General features: G+C 42.3%; 1 protein-coding gene across 14 annotated transcripts in view; it reads right to left on the bottom strand.

Moving 5' to 3' along the window:
• Window positions 1-19,447, bottom strand: part of NSD1 (nuclear receptor binding SET domain protein 1) — a 135,239-nt gene extending 115,792 nt beyond the window's left edge. For 2 of the 14 annotated variants that reach the window (XM_082380499.1, XM_082380493.1), the window contains exons 1-3: window positions 18,551-18,844; window positions 17,310-17,423; window positions 16,480-16,569 (exon numbers count right to left, since the gene is read on the bottom strand). In XM_082380499.1, the coding sequence (XP_082236625.1) occupies window positions 16,480-16,569; window positions 17,310-17,339 (120 nt within the window). In that variant the 5' untranslated portion in view covers window positions 17,340-17,423; window positions 18,551-18,844. Of the gene's footprint in view, window positions 1-16,479; window positions 17,424-17,987; window positions 18,253-18,272; window positions 18,460-18,550; window positions 18,852-19,097; window positions 19,199-19,345 lie in introns of those variants that run through there. The other 12 variants (XR_014241400.1, XM_082380491.1, XM_082380488.1 and 9 more) reach the window with 10 other exon arrangements.

Below are 19,447 nucleotides of genomic sequence, written 5' to 3'. Positions count from 1 at the left end.
ATATCAATACTCATTAAGTGCTTAGTACAGAGACTAGCTGCCTGGCAGACGGTACTCAATGTATGTTAACTATGATAATTAACAGCAGCAAATACACACCATGTGCAATACACTGTGCTAGGAGTTAATTTTCAAAACAGCTTACAGATTAAGAAACTAAGGGTGAAGAGTCACTTGTCCAAGGTAATCAAAGGAGTCAGTCTGGTCTCAAAGGGAGATCTGTCCAACTCCAAAGCCCACATTTTTTTTTTTTTTAAGTTGAGAGTTATGTTTTATTTGGTGAACATAACTGAGAACTTATGCCCGGGACACAGCCTCTCAGGTAATTCTAAGGGACTGCTCCTCCCACATTCTTTCTACAATCCCAAACTCCCTTTCTATATAAAGAAAAGTTCTTATGACTTCTTTTAATGGCATTTTATCTATGCTTTTTCGTAGTGAGCAGCAGTCAAAATTAAGAAACAGAAACAGGTTAACAATAGATACAAAAGTCAAATACAAGCAGAAAAAAATATCATTTCAATCATTTAAACAAAAAAAAAAAAAAAAAGGGAGAATTTAGGGAAAGACCTAGACCCTAACTACCCCACTTCAATATCATCCCTTCCTACCCCATCCTTCCCGCCTAATCATGCCATAATCAACTCCTTATTCTCCCAAAGCAGCGGCTATTTCAATCCTTGGAATCCTAAATCATACTCCTCTCTGCCCAGCACAGCTGTCCTACCCCAACTTCCACCATATTCCCATCTTACAAATGCATGGCACCTAAAAAACAACTGAGTGATGAATGAAGAATGTGCTGTCTCAATTAATGTTAGCAATTTTCGAAATGCAAAGTTACAATAAAATGTACTTGGTAAAAAGTCACCTTTTTTTTTTTTAAAGATTTTTTGATGTGGACCATTTTTAAAGTCTTTATTGAATTTGTTACAGCGTTGTTTCTGTTTTATGTTTTGGTTTTTTGTCTGCAAGGCGAGGCATATGGGATCTTAGCTCCCCGACCAGGGATCGAACCCTTCACCCCCTGCACTGGAAGGCGAAGTCTTAACCACTGGACAGCCAGGGAAGTCGCTTTTAATTGAAAACTTAGAAAGTAACTCCTACTATAAAAATAATCACATAAAGGGTCGGGGAACTAAGATCTCGCATGCTGCACGGTACAGCCAAAAAAAAAAAATTAAATTTTTAAAAATAAAATAAAAAATAAAAAGGAGTATAAGAATTGTACACTCAAAACTACAAAACACCACTGAAAGATATTAAACAAGACCTAAATAAATGGAAAGATACCCCATTTTCACATTGGAGACAGTGTTGCTAAGATGCTGATAAACTCCAAAATGATCTACAGACTGAACAAAATATCAAACTTCCAGTTCCCTTTTTTGCAGAAATTGATAAGTTAATCCTAAAATTTGTATGAAAATGCAAGGGACACAGAATATCTAAAACAATCTTGAAAATGAGAAACAGGGAATTCCCTGGTGGTCTAGTGGTTAGGATTCGGCACTTTCACTGCCACGGAAGGTCAATTCCTGGTAGGGGAACTGAGATCCCACAAGCTGCGTGGCATGGCCAAAAAAAGAAAAAAAAAAAAAAAAAAAGAACAACAAACTTATAAGACTCAACACTTCCTGACTTCAAAACTTACTACAAAACGACATCAATCAAAAATGTGTGGTGCTGGAATAAGGTTAGACATATAGGGACTTCCTTGGTGGTCCACTGGTTAAGACTCCACGCTCCCAATGCAGGGGATCCAGGTTCAATCCCTAGTCAGGGAATTAGATCCTGCATGCCGCAACTAAAGATCCCGCACATGGGACTTCCCTGGTGGCGCAGTGGTTAAGGATCCACCTGCCAAAGCAGGGGACATGGGTTCGAGCCCTGGTCCAGAGAGATTCCACATGCCACAGAGCAACTAAGCCCATGTGCCACAGCTACTGAGCCTGCGCTCTAGAGCCCGTGAGCCACAACTACTGAGCCCACATGCCACAACTACTGAAGCCTGCACGCCTAGAGCCTGTGCTCCACAACAAGAGAAGCCACCGTGGCAACGAAGAGTAGCCCCCGCTTGCCACAACTAGAGAAAGCCTGCACACAGCAATGAAGACCCAACACAGCCAACAATTAATTAATTAATTAATTAAGTAAATAAAAATTTATTAAAAAAAAAGATTCTGCACGCGACAATGAGGATCTCACGTGCCACAATTAAGACTCAGTGTAGCGAAATAAATAAATAAATCTTAAAAAAAAAAAAAGGATAGACATATAAATTGACAGAACAGAATTAAGAGCCCAGAGATAAATCTATATCTGTTTTCAACAAGGGTGCCAAGACCATTCAATAGGGAAAGAATAGTCTTTTCAACAAATGGTGCTGGGACAACTGGGTACCCACATGCAAAAGATGTTTGGCCCCCTACCTCACATCATATACAAAAATTCAAAATGCATCAAAGACCTACGTGTAAGAGGTAAGAATATAACTTTTAGGAGAAAACATAGGAGTAAATCTTCTTCATCTTGAATTAGGCAATGGTTTCTTAGATATGACATCACAAGGCAAAGAAAAAAAATAGATATATTGGACTTCATCAAGATTAAAAACCTTTGGAACGTCCCTGGCGGCCCAGTGGACTCTGTGCTTTCACTGCTGAGGGCCAGGGTTCAATCCCTGAACAGGGAACTAGGATCCCAGAAGCTGCACGGCATGGCCAAATACAAAAACATTAAAAAAACAAGAAAACAAAAACAAATTTTGTGCTTCAAGGATACCATCAAGAAAATGAAAAACCCCACAGAATGGAAGAAAGTATTTGCAAATCATATCTGATAAGGGACTTAATCCAGAATATATAACTACAACTCAGCAATAAAAAAGCCCAATTTTTAAAAAATATGCAAAGGATTAACAACACAGACTCCAAAGTAGCTATACAAATGTCCAAAAAGCACATAAATGGATGCTCAACATCATCAGGAAAATATAAATCAAAACCACAATGAGATAACATGTAACACTCACCAGGATGGCTTAAAAAAAAAAAAAGCAAGTGTTGGCAAGAATATGAAGAAATCACAAGTGTAAAATGGTGCAGCCACTGTGCAAAAACAGTCTGGTTGTTCCTCAAAATGTTAAACAGTCCCGTGGGGTTGGGACTCCACACTTTCACTGCTGAGGGCACAGGCTCAATCCCTGGGTGGGAAACTAAGATCCCACAAGCTGCATGATGCGCCCAGAAAAAAAAAAGAATCCCCACTGAATCCAGGAGAGGTATTTGTACACCTATGTTCATATCTGCATTATTCACAATAGCCAAAAGGTGGCCATCGACTGATAAATGGATAAAGAAAATGTGGTATACAGCAGAATATCTTTAAAAAGGAAGAAAATTCTGACACGGCCTACAACATGGGTGAACTCTTGAGGACATTACATTAAGTAAAATAAGGCAATCACAAAAAAGATAAATACTGTATAATTCTACATGAGGTATTCAGAGCAGTCAAATTCAGAGAGAGAAAGCAGAATGGTGGTTACCAGGGGCTGGGAGGAAGGGGAAGTGGCAAGTTGTTCAACTGGTAAGTTTTCTAAGATGGAAAGAGTTCTGGAGAATGGCTGCACGAAATGTGAACACACTTAATGTTATTTAACTGTACACGTCAAAATAGTTAGGATGGAGAGTTCCCTGGTGGCCTAGGGTTAGGATGCTGGACTTTCACTGCCATGGCCCCAGGTTCAATCCCTGGTCGGGGATCTGAGATCCTGCAAGCCACATGGCACGGCCAAAAAAAAAAAAAAGTTAGAATGGTAAATTTTATGCTATGTATATTTTATCAAAATTAAAAATAGGACTTCCCTGGTGGCGCAGTGGTTAAGAATCCGCCTGCTAATGCAGGGGATGCAGGTTCGAGCCCTGGTCCGGGAAGATCCCACATGCCGCGGAGCAACTGAGCCTGTGCACCACAACTACTGAGCCCGCGTGCCACAACTACTGAAGCCCACGCACCTAGAGCGCATGCTCCGCAACAAAAGAAGCCACCATAACGAGAAGCCCGCACACTGCAACGAAGAGTAGCCACTGCTCGCCACAACTAGAGAAAGCCCATGTGCAATAACGAAGACCCAACGCAGACAAAAATAAAAATTAATTAATTAATTTTTTTTTTTTTTTAAGTTAATGGGACTTCCCTGGTGGTCCAGTGGGTAAGATTCCATGCTCCCAATGCAAGGGGCCCAGGTTCAATCCCCGGTCAGGGAACTAGATCCCACATGCATGCCACAACTAAGAGTTCGAATGCTGCCAAGTAAGAGTCCTCATGCCACAACTAAAGTTCCTGCATGCCACAACGAAGATCACGCATGCCGCAACTAAGACCCGGCGCAGCCAAAAATAAATAAATAAATAATAAGTAAATAAATAAATAAGTTTTTTTAAGTGTCACTACTTTGTATACTTAAGCTTTCTCCTTTAAAACTACTTATTTCTTATTGGGTGGGCGTGGTAACCAGTCGCCCTAGATGGTCCCCAGTGATCCACACTTCAGGGTATTCCCCTCCCACATTGTATCTCCTTGGATCTCCTTGCTAGGTCTCTCCTCTCTTGGACAACTCACTCTAGGGGGGAAGCCAGCTACATACTGTGAGCAGCCCTATGGAGAGGCGCTCATAGCAAGGAACTGAGGCCTCCTTCAGCCAACAGCCATATGAGTGAGCCATACTGGACAAGGATCCTACAGCCTTCAGATGACTGCAGCAGTGATGGACATCTTGCTTGTAATCTCGTGAGAGACTGAGCCAGAACCATCCAGCTAAGCCACTCCCTGATTCCTAACCCTGTGTGAGAGAAATGTTTATTATTTTAGACTGCTCAGTTTGAGGGTAATTTGTTAGGCAGAACAGATAACTAATACAGGATTTCCCTGGTGGTCCAGTGGTTAAGACTCCGCACCGCACTCCCAATGCAGGGGGCCTGGGTTCGATCCCTGGTCAGGGAACTAGATCTCACATGCCGCAACTAAGAGCCTGCATGCCACAACTAGAAAAGATCCTGCGTGCTGCAACTAAGACCCAGCTCCACCAAATAAATAAATTTTTTTTTAAAAAAAGATAACTAATACAAAGGGAAACATTCCTTCCACAGCTGTAAGAATTTGTTTTCAAAAATAAAATTAAAGACTCTATAAAAATTATCATCAGCACAGTGCTAGATATTAAAATAAAATCCCTATTAGATCAATTTAAGGCTTTAGCAGACAGAATTTTTTAAAATTTTTACAAGTGTGTAAAATTGGTTTATCGAACATACAGAAGTTTCGAATCGATAAAAGAAACTACTCCAAACAGATCTGGATACATGAAAAATGAAACTTCGACTCTACAACTATAGAAAATTAACTAAAATGAAAAACAGATTGAGAAGAAATATTTATGTCTGTAAGATAAAAGGATAATAGCTATAAAACACTACAACCCAGACAGATAAGTCAGCAAAGGATATGGACAGCAAAGGCCACAGGAGAAATACAAACAAGAAACAAAGAAATCATTTTCAACAATATTAATTAAATCAAACTTGCGGTAGAAGTATGCACCTATTTAATGAAGTAAAAAACTTAAAACATCAATGCTATCAAAGTTGGCATGCTATCAAAGGGAGGAAAATGCTGTACTCGTATATACACTATTTAGAACTGTGTGAAATGGTACACTCCTTTTGGAAAGCCATACAGAAGTAGGTACATCTGAGACAAAAAATTTAACCCATTGCCCTGATAATTCCCCTATCAGCAGTTTATCCTTAGGAAATAATTCCACAGACATTACTATGAAATTAATAAGGTACCTACCAAGACTTTACTTAAAACTCTAATATCTACTCCACCAAAGAACTAATTTCAGTGGTTTAATTACCTGCACTATAACACTTCTGCCTCAAAGCTCTACTATACTTAAAAAAAAAAAAAAAAAAAAAAGGAAGCACTTCAAATGCAGAACTGTATTACCTCTCAACTGCTCTGCAATTCTTTACAGATCATGGCATGGTGGAAGTGTTTTTTCTTCATATGCTGATTATAAAAATAGATTCAATACATTGTCCACTGAACCAACTGCAATGTTAAAAAAATGCCTTTGGATATAAAATTCCAATGACAATTAGCATGGCATTGATGTCTATTATTTTTACTGGGTATAGATAAAACTTGCACATTGCCGAGTTTCACCAGGGATCCCCAACAACTCCAATTACAGCATCAAGAGAAATTAGAGATGCCAAGAGGAATATACCCTCAGTAATTTACAAAGAAAGACTACCTTCAGATTCTGCCTGGTATATGAGGGGATATCATATAACCAGTAATTATTTTTAATTTAATCTAATGTGTAAATATAATTGTTCATCCTCCAAAATGGGTTTTATCCTTCCAGCAATCTTTAACACAGTACTATGGTATTGATATTTTATGTAAGGTCACTGGACATGTGAAAAGAACTTTAGAGGCCTTAATAAAGTAATTTCATCTAATAACAGTAAAAAACACTAAAATCTGTTCCAATTTATTAAGGGGAAACAAGTTTGTATGACTTTATTGTTTCTTTAATTAAGTTATCTAAAAGTAGAAACAATGCTTAAAAATTATGACTTGTATACAGGCATTATAAAGAATGTAGATCATCTAGAATACATAAAGAACTCTCAAAACCAAACAATTAAAATCAAACAATCCAATTAGAAAATGGGCAAAAGACATGAATGTATTTCACCAAAGAGGATATACAGATGGGAAATAAAGACACAAAAAGATGTTCAACGTCATTAGCTATCAGGGAAATGCAAATAAAAACCATAATGAGGGCTTCCCTGGTGGCGCAGTGGTTAAGAATCTGCCTGCCAATGCAGGGGACGGGTTCGAGCCCTGGTCCAGGAAGATCCCACATGCCGCAGAGCAGTTAAGCCCATGCACCACAACTACTGAGCCTGCGCTCTAGAGCCCGCAAGCCACAACTACTGAAGGCCGCATGCCTAGAGCCTGTGTTCCGCAATAAGAGAAGCCCCCGCTCACTGCAACTAAAGAAAGCTTATGTGTAGCAACAAAGACCCAACACAGCCAAAAAAGAAAGTAAAATAAATAAATTAAAAACAAAAAACAAAAACCATAATGAGATATCATTACATAACTATCAAAACAGTTAAAACAAAAATAGTGAAAACACTAAATGATGGTGAGGAGGAAAAGAAACTGGATCACTCATACACTACTGGTGAGAATGTAAATAGTACAGTTACTCTGGAAATCAGCTTGGCAGTTTCTTATAAAAGTAAACATGTAGTACCATATGATTCAGCAATGGTACTCTTGGGCATTCATCCCAGAGAAATGAAAACTTATGTTCACACAAAACCTGTATATGAATGTTCACAGCACTTCTAATAGCCAAAAGCTAGAATAAACCCAGATGTCCTTCAACAGGTGAATGGTTAAACAAACTGTGGTAGATACCTATCACGGAATACTACTTAGTAATAAAAAGGTATAAAATATTGATACACTCAATAACTTGGATGACTCTCCAGGGAATTTTAAGTGAAAAAAACCCAATCCCAAAAGGCTATATATATACTGCATGATTCCATTTACGGACATTTTTGAAATGACAAAATTTTAGAAACAAAGGACAGATTAGTAGTTGGCAAAAGTTGGAGGAGGAACTGCCAGGAAGAAGATGGGTGTGATATAAAAGGGCCACAGAAGATATCCTGGTGGCACTGAAACTGTTCAACATCTTGAGTGTGGTAGTGCACATACAAACCCACTCAGGTGATAAAAATGCAGAGAACTTAACATAGTACATACACACAAACAAGTGCAAGTAAAACCAGGGACATCTGGAATATGTCCTTATAGAACTGTAGAATTTTCTTTAAAAAAAATATGAAAAACATAAACTGGGACACCTGAATAAGATTGGTGGATTATACCAATGTCAATATCCTGGTTGTGATATTAGATGTTTTTGCAAAACATTATCATTGCAAAATCAAGCAAAACATACATGGGATCTCTCTGTATTATTTCTCACAACTAACAGCATGTGAACTTACAGTGATTTCAATAAAAATTTCAATCATTAAAAAAAAATGGAGATCTACCTACATGCTCATATGAATAGATATCCTCAACGTATTAGGTATTCAATAATATGTATATCAGGCCACTTGTGTTACCAAAAGATAAAAAAGGTACATAGACACAAAGAAAATCCTAATAAAATATAAAGAATGAAAATGAGGGACAACTGAGAATTCCCCGGTGGTCCAGTGGTTAGGACTCTGTGCTTTCATGGCAGAGGGCCAGGGTTCAATCCCTGGTCAGGGAACTGGGATCCCACAAGCTGCATAGTGCAGGTCCCGCCCCCCCCCCCCAAAAAAAGAGGGAGCATATGAGGGGTGACAGAAATAAAGTTCCTTTTTTTTTAATGTTCCATTTTTCACTTTTACCATGAATTTATATTACTTTTCTAACTAAAAATATTCATAGCAATCTCCTCAAAAGGCCACATTTTGAGATCATTAAAAAAGTTTCAGAAATGATCATTCAATGACAATCAAACCCACCACCAGAAAAGAGGTGGGCTCTCCTGAAAACCAGGGGGTGGAAATGAAACATTTATATCCATGACAAAAGACAACCAGCAAAAAGCAACAATGTAATAAAGTTAAACTACTTAATAGCTGGAGTGCAGAGAGATACTGATCCTATGGCCCAAACTAAATTCTCCTGATTACCAAACAAAAAATGGATCAAATTCTCCTGATTATTAAACAAAAACAGAAAAAATACTTAATGCCTTTATCTTACCAATTAAGCAGGAAGAGTTTAGAAGAACAGAGAAAAAAGCAAAAGTGCAAACATATGTTTCTCAAAATTCACAACTAACTCTTCCAAATGTCCATTTGGCTCTTGGTATATAGTAATAATAGGCATCACTTACTGAGCACCTACACTTCAGAACTAGCAGTGTGCTAGCTGCTTCAGATAAATTATCTTGTTGCATCCTTTCAAATGTGTAGGCTACACAGTGTTCGCCCCATTTAGAGATGAGGAACTGGGCCTCAGAGAGATTAAAGGGACTTCTACTAAACAGGTAGCACAGTACACTGTCAAGGGATCTATCCAACTTAAAACTATTATGATTTAATATCTTTAATTAAGAGATTAAATGTGAGAATGGAGAGAAAAATGAATGCTTGAGATACAGGGAGCACAAATTCAAAGCCCTTAGAAATTAAATGCATGAGGAGATAAAGTCAAAAAAATCACTGAAGTTTTGAAATTTGGTACATTGAGGATGAGCATTCACAGTCCACTCATCACCTTCCTACCTAAAATTTACTCCCATTCCCAACTTGTATCTCTGTAATAGCACCATTCATTCTTTTACTCCATAAATATATGAGTGTCTACTACAAAGAAGGCACCATGCTACACACTGTTAAGATGCAAAAAGATGAATCACACCAGGGAGACAAAGGCTAACAGTTCAGCCTGGCTGAACCCAGCCAGGATTCCCTGGGTGTAGCATATGAGATTTGGGAAAGTCGGGATGAGGTCCTATCACAGAGGACAACTGAATTTGGGCTTATTTGTTAGGCACATGGGGAGAGGAGCGAGGCACTGAAGGTAAAGCTTTAACCAGAGACCTAGTTTTCTCATTTTGGAGGTCAGAGGTAATTTTGTCTGTCTCTCCAGACAGACTGGAGAGAAAAACTATATGAAGACCAGTAATAAAGACATCATAGTAGAATGGAAATAGCATAAAAATTCAACCCTACAGCATGGAATACAAGGCCTATATTTACACTTTATCTCCTGACAACCCCACTCCTCTCAGATTCCTCCTATCAAAGAATTTCTTGCCACTTGCATATGCTATTCCTTCTTACTTACTGGCATGTCTCTGCTCAAATTACATATAACCCTCTGTGAAGTTCTTCCAGATTACTCCAGGCATGCCTTCCTCCACACTCCCATAGTACCTATAACACCTATCAGACCATGTGGCATTCTGTATTGCCATTGTTTACACTTGTTTTCCACAGTAAAGTTCCTTAAAAGCAAGTCTACGTCTTTCCCTTTTTTAATACTAGCAGTGCCTAGCACAGAGGAGGCACTCAAATGCATTTTGATCATATAAACAAATAAGTGACTCCAAGGTTTCCAGCCTTGAGAAGAACTGGAGGATGATGCCATCATTAAGACAGAAGGAAAAGCATGTTTGGCAATAAAAGAGATAGGGTCAAAAGTGAGTAAGTATGGGGACTTCCCTGGTGGCGCAGTGGTTAAGAATCCGTCTGCCAATGCAGGGGACACGAGTTCGAGCCCTGGTCCAGGAAGATCCCACATGCCGCGAATGCAACTAAGCCCCTGCGCCACAACTACTCAGCCTGCACTCTAGAGCCCGCAAGCCACAACTACTGAAGCCCGCACACCCAGAGCCCATGCTCCGCAACAAGAGAAGCCACCGCAACGAGAAGCCCGCGCACTGCAACAAAAAGGAGCCCCTGATACTCACAACTACAGAAAGCCCATGCGCAGCAAAGAAGCCCCAATGCAGCCAAATAAATAGATAAACAAATAAAAATTAAAAAGCAGTGTCAATAATTTTTTTAAAAAGCTTTAAAAAAAAAAAGTGAGTATGATACAGGTGGAAGAGAAACTCGGGTGGCAATTTGAGTTTCTTGGTCTGAAGCTCAGAAGTCAGATTGAGAGAGTTTTCACACAGTAGAGAAGCAGTAAAGTTAATCAATGAAAGCGGATGAGGCTGCAGACAATGAAGAAAAGAGAACAAGCAGTCATAAAAGGAGTCGTGGTCAAAATGCTGCACATCTAGTAGCATAAGTATGGAGGTGTTATTTGTGACTCTGAAAAGAACAGTTTCAACAGAGTACAGAAGCCAATTCACAGAGCTTAAGGAGACGTAAACAAAGTAGACAACTTTTTCAAGAAATTCACCAGTAAAGAGGAAAGATAATCAGAGGGGTTACAGGATAAAGGAAGATTCCTTTAGAATAGGAAGATGTCATTCTTTTTAGGCAGAAAAAGTGATGCAGTGAAGGTTGAGAATAAAGATCCCAGAGGGAAAGAGGAAAGAGTAATGAATAAAACCAGGGCCTCCAGCAAGGACAGAGTCAGATAAAGACCAGAAACAGAGACGTGTGGAGACAGGAAAGGAGGGAGTAGAGAATTGCTGGGATGATGAGAAGGGAAGAGGAGAAAACCCCTGAGGAATCATTTTTGTCTCAGGCACCAACACGACAAGCCTTGGACATCGTCTGCACTTATCTCTTTCCTTCATTCCTCAAATCCAGGCTCCAATTTTGCCTCCAATCCAGGCAACCCTAAAAGGGCTGCCAATTTTCCCTCCTCTGAAATAATCTTTTGGATTTACCCCCTTTCTTTCTACTACTGACTCTGATCAATTCTAATTTTTAATTACTACTGCAACAGACTCCTACATCCTAACATTGCCTCTACTCTCTCCCAGCCAAAGTTTTCCAAACACAGATTTCATCGAATCACCTCTCAGCTGAAATTCCTCACTGGATCCCAGTTCCTATCACATCAATACCAAATGCCACAGTCTGGATTTCTAGGCCTTATTACCTGAGGACACCCATCCTACCCAACCTTCTGAAAATACTATGTTCATTTAGTTCTCTTTATCCAAAGTACCCTTCTAAACCTAACCAAACCTAACCCAGTCAAGACCAATTCAAATCCCACTTCTTCCTTGAAGCTCTAAGTTTCATTCATCTCTCCATTGATCTCCTTAACCACATAAACATCCATAGCACAGAACTTAGTACAGGGAGTGGTTTGTGAGCATTTACTGGATCTCCAAGATTGTACCAGGGGATATTGTTACAACACCAAGATATCTTTTTTTTTTTGGCCGCACCACGCAGCATGCGGGATTCTTAGTTCCCCAACCAGGGATCGAACCCATGCCCCCTGCAGTGGAAGCTCGGATTCTTAACCACTGAACCGCCAGGGAAGTCCCAAGATATCTATTTTTAAGTGGCCAAGAAAAAGACTCTATTCAAACATCCATCCCATGTACAATACAGTGTCTGTCATTACCTAATGAAGCACTAACTAGTATTACATTGCGAACCAATTACAAGGTAAAATTGCAAACAAATCTGGCAAAAAGATGCTGTGTTCCTTAAAGTCAAGGTAAATAATAAAGAAGAATCACCCCAATTACAGGCAAGGAAAAGTTGATCTAGGTCAACCAGTAAACAAGTGACAACTGACAAGGATACAGGACAGGAGCTTCAAAGAGTGATATGAACATCAAAGGGTTAAGAAATGTTAGTGAATGACACAGTGGAGAGAGGATAAAACAAGACTGGCAAAATATCAGTGATTCTTTTTTATTGTGGGGGGTGGGGAGTAGCTGCACCTCACGGGATGTGTAACTTCCCCAACCAGGGATCAAACCTGTACCGCCTGCAGCGGAAGCGTGGAGTCTTAACCACTGATCCACCAGGGAAGTCCCAATATCAGTAATTCTTGAAGCTAGGTGAGGAGTACATGGAAATTCAACTATTTTCTCTTCTTCAGTATACACCTGAAATTTTCCATAGTGGATATTTTTAAAACGAAAACGTCAGTAAGACTGATTAAGTCCTTAAATATTTTACAAAAATTTATCCTCCTTATGATCATGAGAAAATGAAGCAAAATAAAGTATGCCATCTCCTATGGTACAATTTTGCTGGACAAAATTTTTAAAAATCTATTTGATTCTTGCCTTATTATAACAAATAGTTGCCATAAAAATTTTTTTTTAATATTTATTTATTTGGCCGCACCAGGTCTTAGTTGCAGCATGTGGGATCTTCGTTGCCATGTGCGGACTCTGAGTTGCAGCATGTGGGATCTAGTCAGGGATCGAACCCAGGCCCCCTGCATTGGGAGCACGGAGTCTTAGCCACTGGACCACCAGGGAAGTCCCATAATCAAAATTTTGATAAAGGTTTAAAACTTACTTTTAGGGACTTCCCTGGTGGCGCAGTGGTTGGGAATCCGCCTGCCAATGCAGGGGACACGGGTCCGAGCCCTGGTCCAGGAAGATCCCACATGCTGCAGAGCAACTAAGCCCGTGCGCCACAACTACTGAGCTTGCACTCTAGAGCCCGCGAGCCACAACTACTGAGCCCACGTGCCACAACTACTGAAGCCCACGTGCCTAGAGCCCGTGCTCCGCAACAAGAGAAGCCACCGCAATAAGAAGCCCGCACACCGCAAGCAGAGCAGCCCCCGCTCGCCGCAACTAGAGAAAGCCCGTGTGCAGCAACGAAAACCCGAGGCAGCCAAAAATAAATAAATAAAAAATAAAATTAAAAAAAATAGAAGTGTCTTTTCAAAAATAAATAAATAAAACTTACTTTTATAATTCTTAATCTTACTTTTCAATATAAAATCCTAAATAATCCTTTTTCTCCTTATTTACTTATGAAATTTTAGTCCTCATTTTAAGTGTATTCATTTTTAGCAGTCTTCTTTAGATAAGGAGGATCACTAATATAAAATGTATGTCAGACCATCCTGGAGACTGGCTACATCCTAAGAACTTTGAGGATCCCCAAATTCATGAATACCACCATAGCATAAATTAACTCTATTTATATTTATCTCCATAAAATATCTAAGTGAGGAAGAGTAGCAAATAAACAACTGCTGCAATCAGCCTAGTGAGAAAACCAGGAGTTACTTCAGGCCCAGGTAAGAGTGTCAGAGACCTTCAAAAGTCACAAAAGAAAACCAAGAGTACTCAGATAATTCTATGGTTTCAAGGGTTTCAGTCTTGTCTCAAATAACGTCAAGCGCCTTGAAGGTTGATCTGTGTCTTCTATGACATCTGTTTTTACTACAAGGCTATGAAGACCCAATAAGATAATACAGACCAAAGCACTGAATAAACTGTAAGTTACTGACTGCTTTAACTTGGAGCTCCGGGGACCAACCTTCCTTGAAGATTTTTTCCAAGTATCTACAATGTACAAAGCACTGTACATTGCATATGTACATTGGCAGAAATTAGACAGTATCAACCCAATTAAATATAAAAGCACCAGGTCAGGATTATTAACTGGAATGACAACCATTTCACATCACTGTACACAGAAAAAACTGAAGAACATGAGGGTAAACTGAAGAGGCTGCTCATTTATGACAGAAGGCAAAAAGTCTGCTGATAGCTAGTTGTACAAAACAACTGGCAATATGATGCTGAATTATGTGTCTTTCCCTAATTCCAGACAGAGGGCTTAAAACCCTAATAACTACTCTTAATCTCGCCAGGAGAATCTCATTCTATCACAATATTACAGACAGAAAAAAAGACAAATAGCATTTGCAAAAGATATTCTAATTTCTAGCCCTGAGCACAGGATCTAATACAGAGTAAGCACTCTATACCGGCTGCATCAACCAATCAACTGTGAATAGTCTCAAAGCATCAATAGTGTGTGGCTATATAGAATTATTTTTAATTACACCTTTCCCAGGCTTATTGTTCAACTACATTTGCATTTTGAGATTGACTTCACTTTAAATCCTTAGTTAAAAAATATCAAAGGCAAAAAATATATATATACACACATCAAAGGCGAAAATGAAAGCAACAGATTTCATCTACAACCGGAATGAAAGAATAAAGATGGGAATTCCCTGGCGGTCCAGTGGTTAGGACTTGGCGCTTTCACTGCTGTGGCCCGGTTCAGTCCCTGGTCCGGGAACTAAGCTCTTGCAAGCCACGAGCAGCACAGCCGGGTTGCGGGGGCAAAAAAAAAAAATAAAGATACTTGCTTCTTCAAGTCCATAATCTTTGAGCAATTTAGATTTTCTACCTGAAAAAAGTTCTTCTACATTTATACAAGTTTGTTAACTCTCATTTTAGATGCATAACATACTTTCTATAGGCTCCAGTATTTTCAATTGTTTTTAATAGAACCAATACTCCACTGACATTTCTTTGATAAGAAGCACATAGATTTACATTTATATTTGTATGCTTCTAAAGAAACATGTATCTCCACCTTCAGATCTAAGTTTTTATGTAGTTAAAAAGACAAAACTATATACATGTAAAATAAATTTCAATGTGAACCCACGAAGAAGGATTTGTCTGAGCTGCCAACAGGCTGCCAATACAGCCTATCCACCCTGAAAAATACCTCGGACAATACAGACTCTAGATTACTACCAAAACAAATTTTTTAAATCTGCAACTGCAAGCTAAGAAATCAAGGAGTACTAAAGCATATTTAAGATATGAATCAACAGAAACAAAAGTGACACACCCACATTCTCACTCTAACTTTAAAGAACAGCAGGGCTATACAGTAAAATGAATGTTTAATGCACTCATAACTATCATCACACACCATAAAATGTTCTCTGATTAAATCTTTACATAGTATTTCAGCGGTATGTTGGGAGGAAATGGGATCCTCTTTAGTGACATTACAGGTGACCATGACAATGTGTCTGGACAAAAACAAAATCAGAATCAAATATTTAAAGCTGAAAGGAATCTTTTAACAATCAAGTTAAAACAATCAGATTTTAAAGGTGATTAAACTGAGGCTAAAAGAAGTCAACTGATCATTTAGCTAACTAGGAACAGTCAAAAAATTCTGCGTAAGATCAAACTTTTAAAAAAACTTCATCATTTACCACAATCTAACAATAGTATGTAGCACTATTGAGTAACTCAAATTACATTTTTTTCCATTGCTATACACATACACCCATACCACACATTTACATACACTTCAAAATTTAAAACTAGGAAAAGTTTTAATGGTGGCAGTTACCTGAAGCATAGGATGCTGCACAACAGGTAGTTCAGGAAAATCAGCCCAATTTAAATTCTGACTGATGTCCAAGAAGGCCTTCTCATCTTAGCTACTCTGAATGTTTACCCCAAATGCACTTCAACCTGCAGCAAAAGTCACCCCATCAACTAAAAATATAAGCCATGCCTTACGCAGAAACAGGACTCCAGGTAATTAACTGGTTCACCTGTACTCATGATACCAGCAAGCCAAAGCCAAGCTCACTTAAAAAAGAAAAAGCTAAACAAATGTATACCTCCATCTTGAACATTTAAATCTGAACGCAATCAAATGCCCTTTAAGTTTAACTCTTAGCCAGTCCTCAATGGAGAGTTAATTGGGAAAAATCAAAAAAGAACCAAACTCATACAATAGAGGAAGATTTTTTAAATCAAAGTAAAATTTCCCCAAAGAGCTTATCATTAGCAATAGGCTTTCATCTATGAACTGATAAACAACAAAAAACCAATTAGTTATAATTGGTTTTTATAGTTTCCCTTTAAGTTGCCTGTATATATACATTTATGTATATATTTAAGTTGTACCAAAAACTGCTTACAAATGGCAATTCCTGTGAAGTAGATGATGATGAAGTTCCAGGTAATTCTAGCATGTTTCCTAATGTACTGGTACTGGAGTCTGGATCATCCTGAAAAGATAAATTTATTGAGTTTAATTGCTCTTCTATGGTAATGGTTGTATCTCCTAGTGAAAGGGGGGCTGGGAGAAGGGCTGCTTTTTCATTGCTGCCGTCCACTTCATTTCTTTGCTTATTTTTCTGTGTTTCAGTTTGAGGAGCTAATGGCAAGAATGGCGATTTGACTGCACCGTGTCTACTGTCTGGTGTGCTGTCTTGTTCATTTCCCATGGCCACGTCTACACCATTCTCTGATTTAGGCTCATAATTGCAGGTGGCATTGGTCTGAGTTTCCTCAAAGATCTCCTCTATACTCTCATCCTCTGTGACTGGCTGTTCTGGGTCCATTTCAGAATCTACATCTGCATCGTCCACACAAGTAAAATTCTCAAAGTGCAGAAAGCCATTCTTGATAGTCTTTGTTACTTTTAACTGGAGTTCAGGGGAGTTATTACAAGAGGGTTCCTGTTTCATAGCAAGTGCTGTTGGACCACCAGGACTCAAGGAAGTGCAAACAATTGGCGACTGAGCTCTTGAATCACTTTTTTCAGGGTCTTGAAAGGATTCTGATCCATCAGCAGACCCATTTAAATACTCTACATTGATCATGGAGGCCAAATCCTGTAGTCTCCGCAGTGGAATGTAACAAGATGGAGAATCTTGTCCATAAGCATTTTGGGATGTTCCACTGGCAGTCGATAACTGCATAGTACACCCATTAAGTGGCTCAGAAAAATTGGATTGACCATTACCGAAAGGGCTGTCCTTGTCTTCAGGGGCATCTAAATTCACTGGATTGGAAAAGGGCAGCAGACAATTTCTTCTAGGTAGTTCACAGGTCTGATCCATCCTGGGCCAGCATCAACCTGGAATCCAAAAACACAGCAATTAATCTGAGTTAATAGGCCATTTGACTCTTATCTTCAAAATGGCAGCCACTTCTCAAGGCCTAGTGGCCTCGAAGCCTAGTTCTACTGCACTTCCATGGGCGGAAAAAGTTCCCCAGCTGACGATGGAAAAATGGCCTCGGAGAGACTCCGCAAACTCCATCTTCCCGGAGATGGGCAGATCTTGCCACATGGAAACAGCCGTCCCTTTTTTCTGCACTGCAGACTGGTGGACAGTTGGGCTGATCTAAAATTAAAATCCCTTTGGCAGTAGAAATTTCCAAATCTCAAACAGCAATAGTCCTTCCCTTCCCCCGCTGAGGGTCCTGTGGCCGGATCTCCCGAAGGGAGGGGGCTGTAGGGTTCGAAGGGGGCTCCGGGACGCTGCACAAAAAGGTTATCCCCCCCATCCTTTCTGGCTCGCTCGGGCGCAGCGGTCACAATAGCGCTGCACCCTGCGCCCCAGCCGGCGCCGGAGCCTTTGCAGCGGCCGTGCTCTGGCCGCAGGCGAGTCGGCCGAAGCGGGTGCACCCCGAAGCTCGCCTTTCTGACTGCAGGCCTGCTCGGTCCACGGCTGCAGGGCCCAGAGGCTGGAACGCGGCAGGGGGAGAAACGGAGGCAGCCAGTGAAGCCGAGTCAGGGCAGCAGCAGCTGCTACAGCTTGACAAACATGGCTGCTGCCGACGCCGCCGCCGCCTGCCCGGGCCGCGCTCCTTCCCGCAGCGCCGGCAGCACCTCCTGGCCGAGCCGATCTCACTCATCAATATTCAGCACCAAGCAAAGTTTGCTGCAGGAGGGCAGCCGGCCCCGTGCCCCCCAGCCGGCTACCTGAAGGGAGGCGGAGGCCGAGGTGCGCGCGGGAGGCCGGCGGGGCACTGGCCGCGCGGGGAGGAAGTTCGCGGCGGCCCGGCCGGCTAGGCCTGAGCCCGGCTGGTAGTGATGGAGGGGGAGGGGGCCTGCGGCTGCAACGCCGCCGGCCACCAACCCTGTGCCGCGCCCGGCCCTCCCCCGCGCCCCTCACCTCACGGCCACCACCATCTTCCCCGCCCGGCCGCCTCCCCCCTCCGCTCGCGCCTGCCCGCCGCCCACCCCAGCGCACTAGTTACCGTGCCCCGCGCCCCCTCCCGGGCCGGCTGGGGGGAGGGGGTGACCCTCATTACACTGGGGCGCGAGCGGAGCGGTGGGGAGAGCGCGGAGCCGCTCGCCGCACCCCCCTCCCCCCGCGTCTCTCTTCAGGGGAGAAGGCAGCGAGTGCGACCTGCCCCGGCCTATTCCGCCGCCGCCTCCTCCTCCTCACACCCCCACCGCGCGCGCCCCCGCGGCGGCGCGAGCGACCGAGCGCTTCGCGCCGGCCCGCGTGCGGCTGGGGCCCCGAGTGCGCGCGCACCCCTTCCCCCACGGCGCGCGCTCCTTTGCCTCACTCTTCGGGGTTCAGGGCGGGTGAAGTCGGGCTCGCGAGCGCGCCGCCCAATCAGCGGAGCCGCCGCTGCCGCCCCCTCCCCTCCCCCTGCGCGCCAGCTCGCGGCCCGGGCCTACGGGCCGGCCCGGCTGCCCGGGCGGGGCCTGAGGCGGGCTCCCCAGGGGCCTCGCGCGCCTCCCCGGAGTGTCGGGGCCTGCAGGCGTCGTGGGTGGCACTCCGATCCCCTCACCTACCTCAGGGAGCTGCGCCGGCCCCGGGCTGCACACGGTTCCAGCACCCTACCGGTCTCGAGCCCCAGCCCCGGCGGCACCTGGCCGGGCTGAGGCCTGTCCGACCGCCCCGCCAGCCCCGCTCGGGCCCGCGTCAGTCCCGGCCTCCATCTTAGGTTACAGCCCTGGTTCCCCATCCACTGGGCACCTGCCCTCAGCCCGCTCCTCTCGGCCCGAGGCCAAGGCAACCCCCCTCCTACCGCGGGGCTCACCTGGGGGCTGGGGCTGGGGTCTTCGAGGCCTCAAACCCCGAGCAGGCGCGGCCGCAGGTGAACCCCCTGCCCGGCCGCACCCCAAGCCCACACCACCACCAC

Source organism: Balaenoptera borealis (genome assembly GCF_965194805.1).
Source record: "Balaenoptera borealis genome assembly, chromosome: 2".
In the NCBI taxonomy this organism is placed as follows: Eukaryota; Metazoa; Chordata; class Mammalia; order Artiodactyla; family Balaenopteridae; genus Balaenoptera; species Balaenoptera borealis.
Note: the sequence above shows the minus strand (reverse complement) of the source record. Positions and strands in the feature narration are given on the sequence as shown.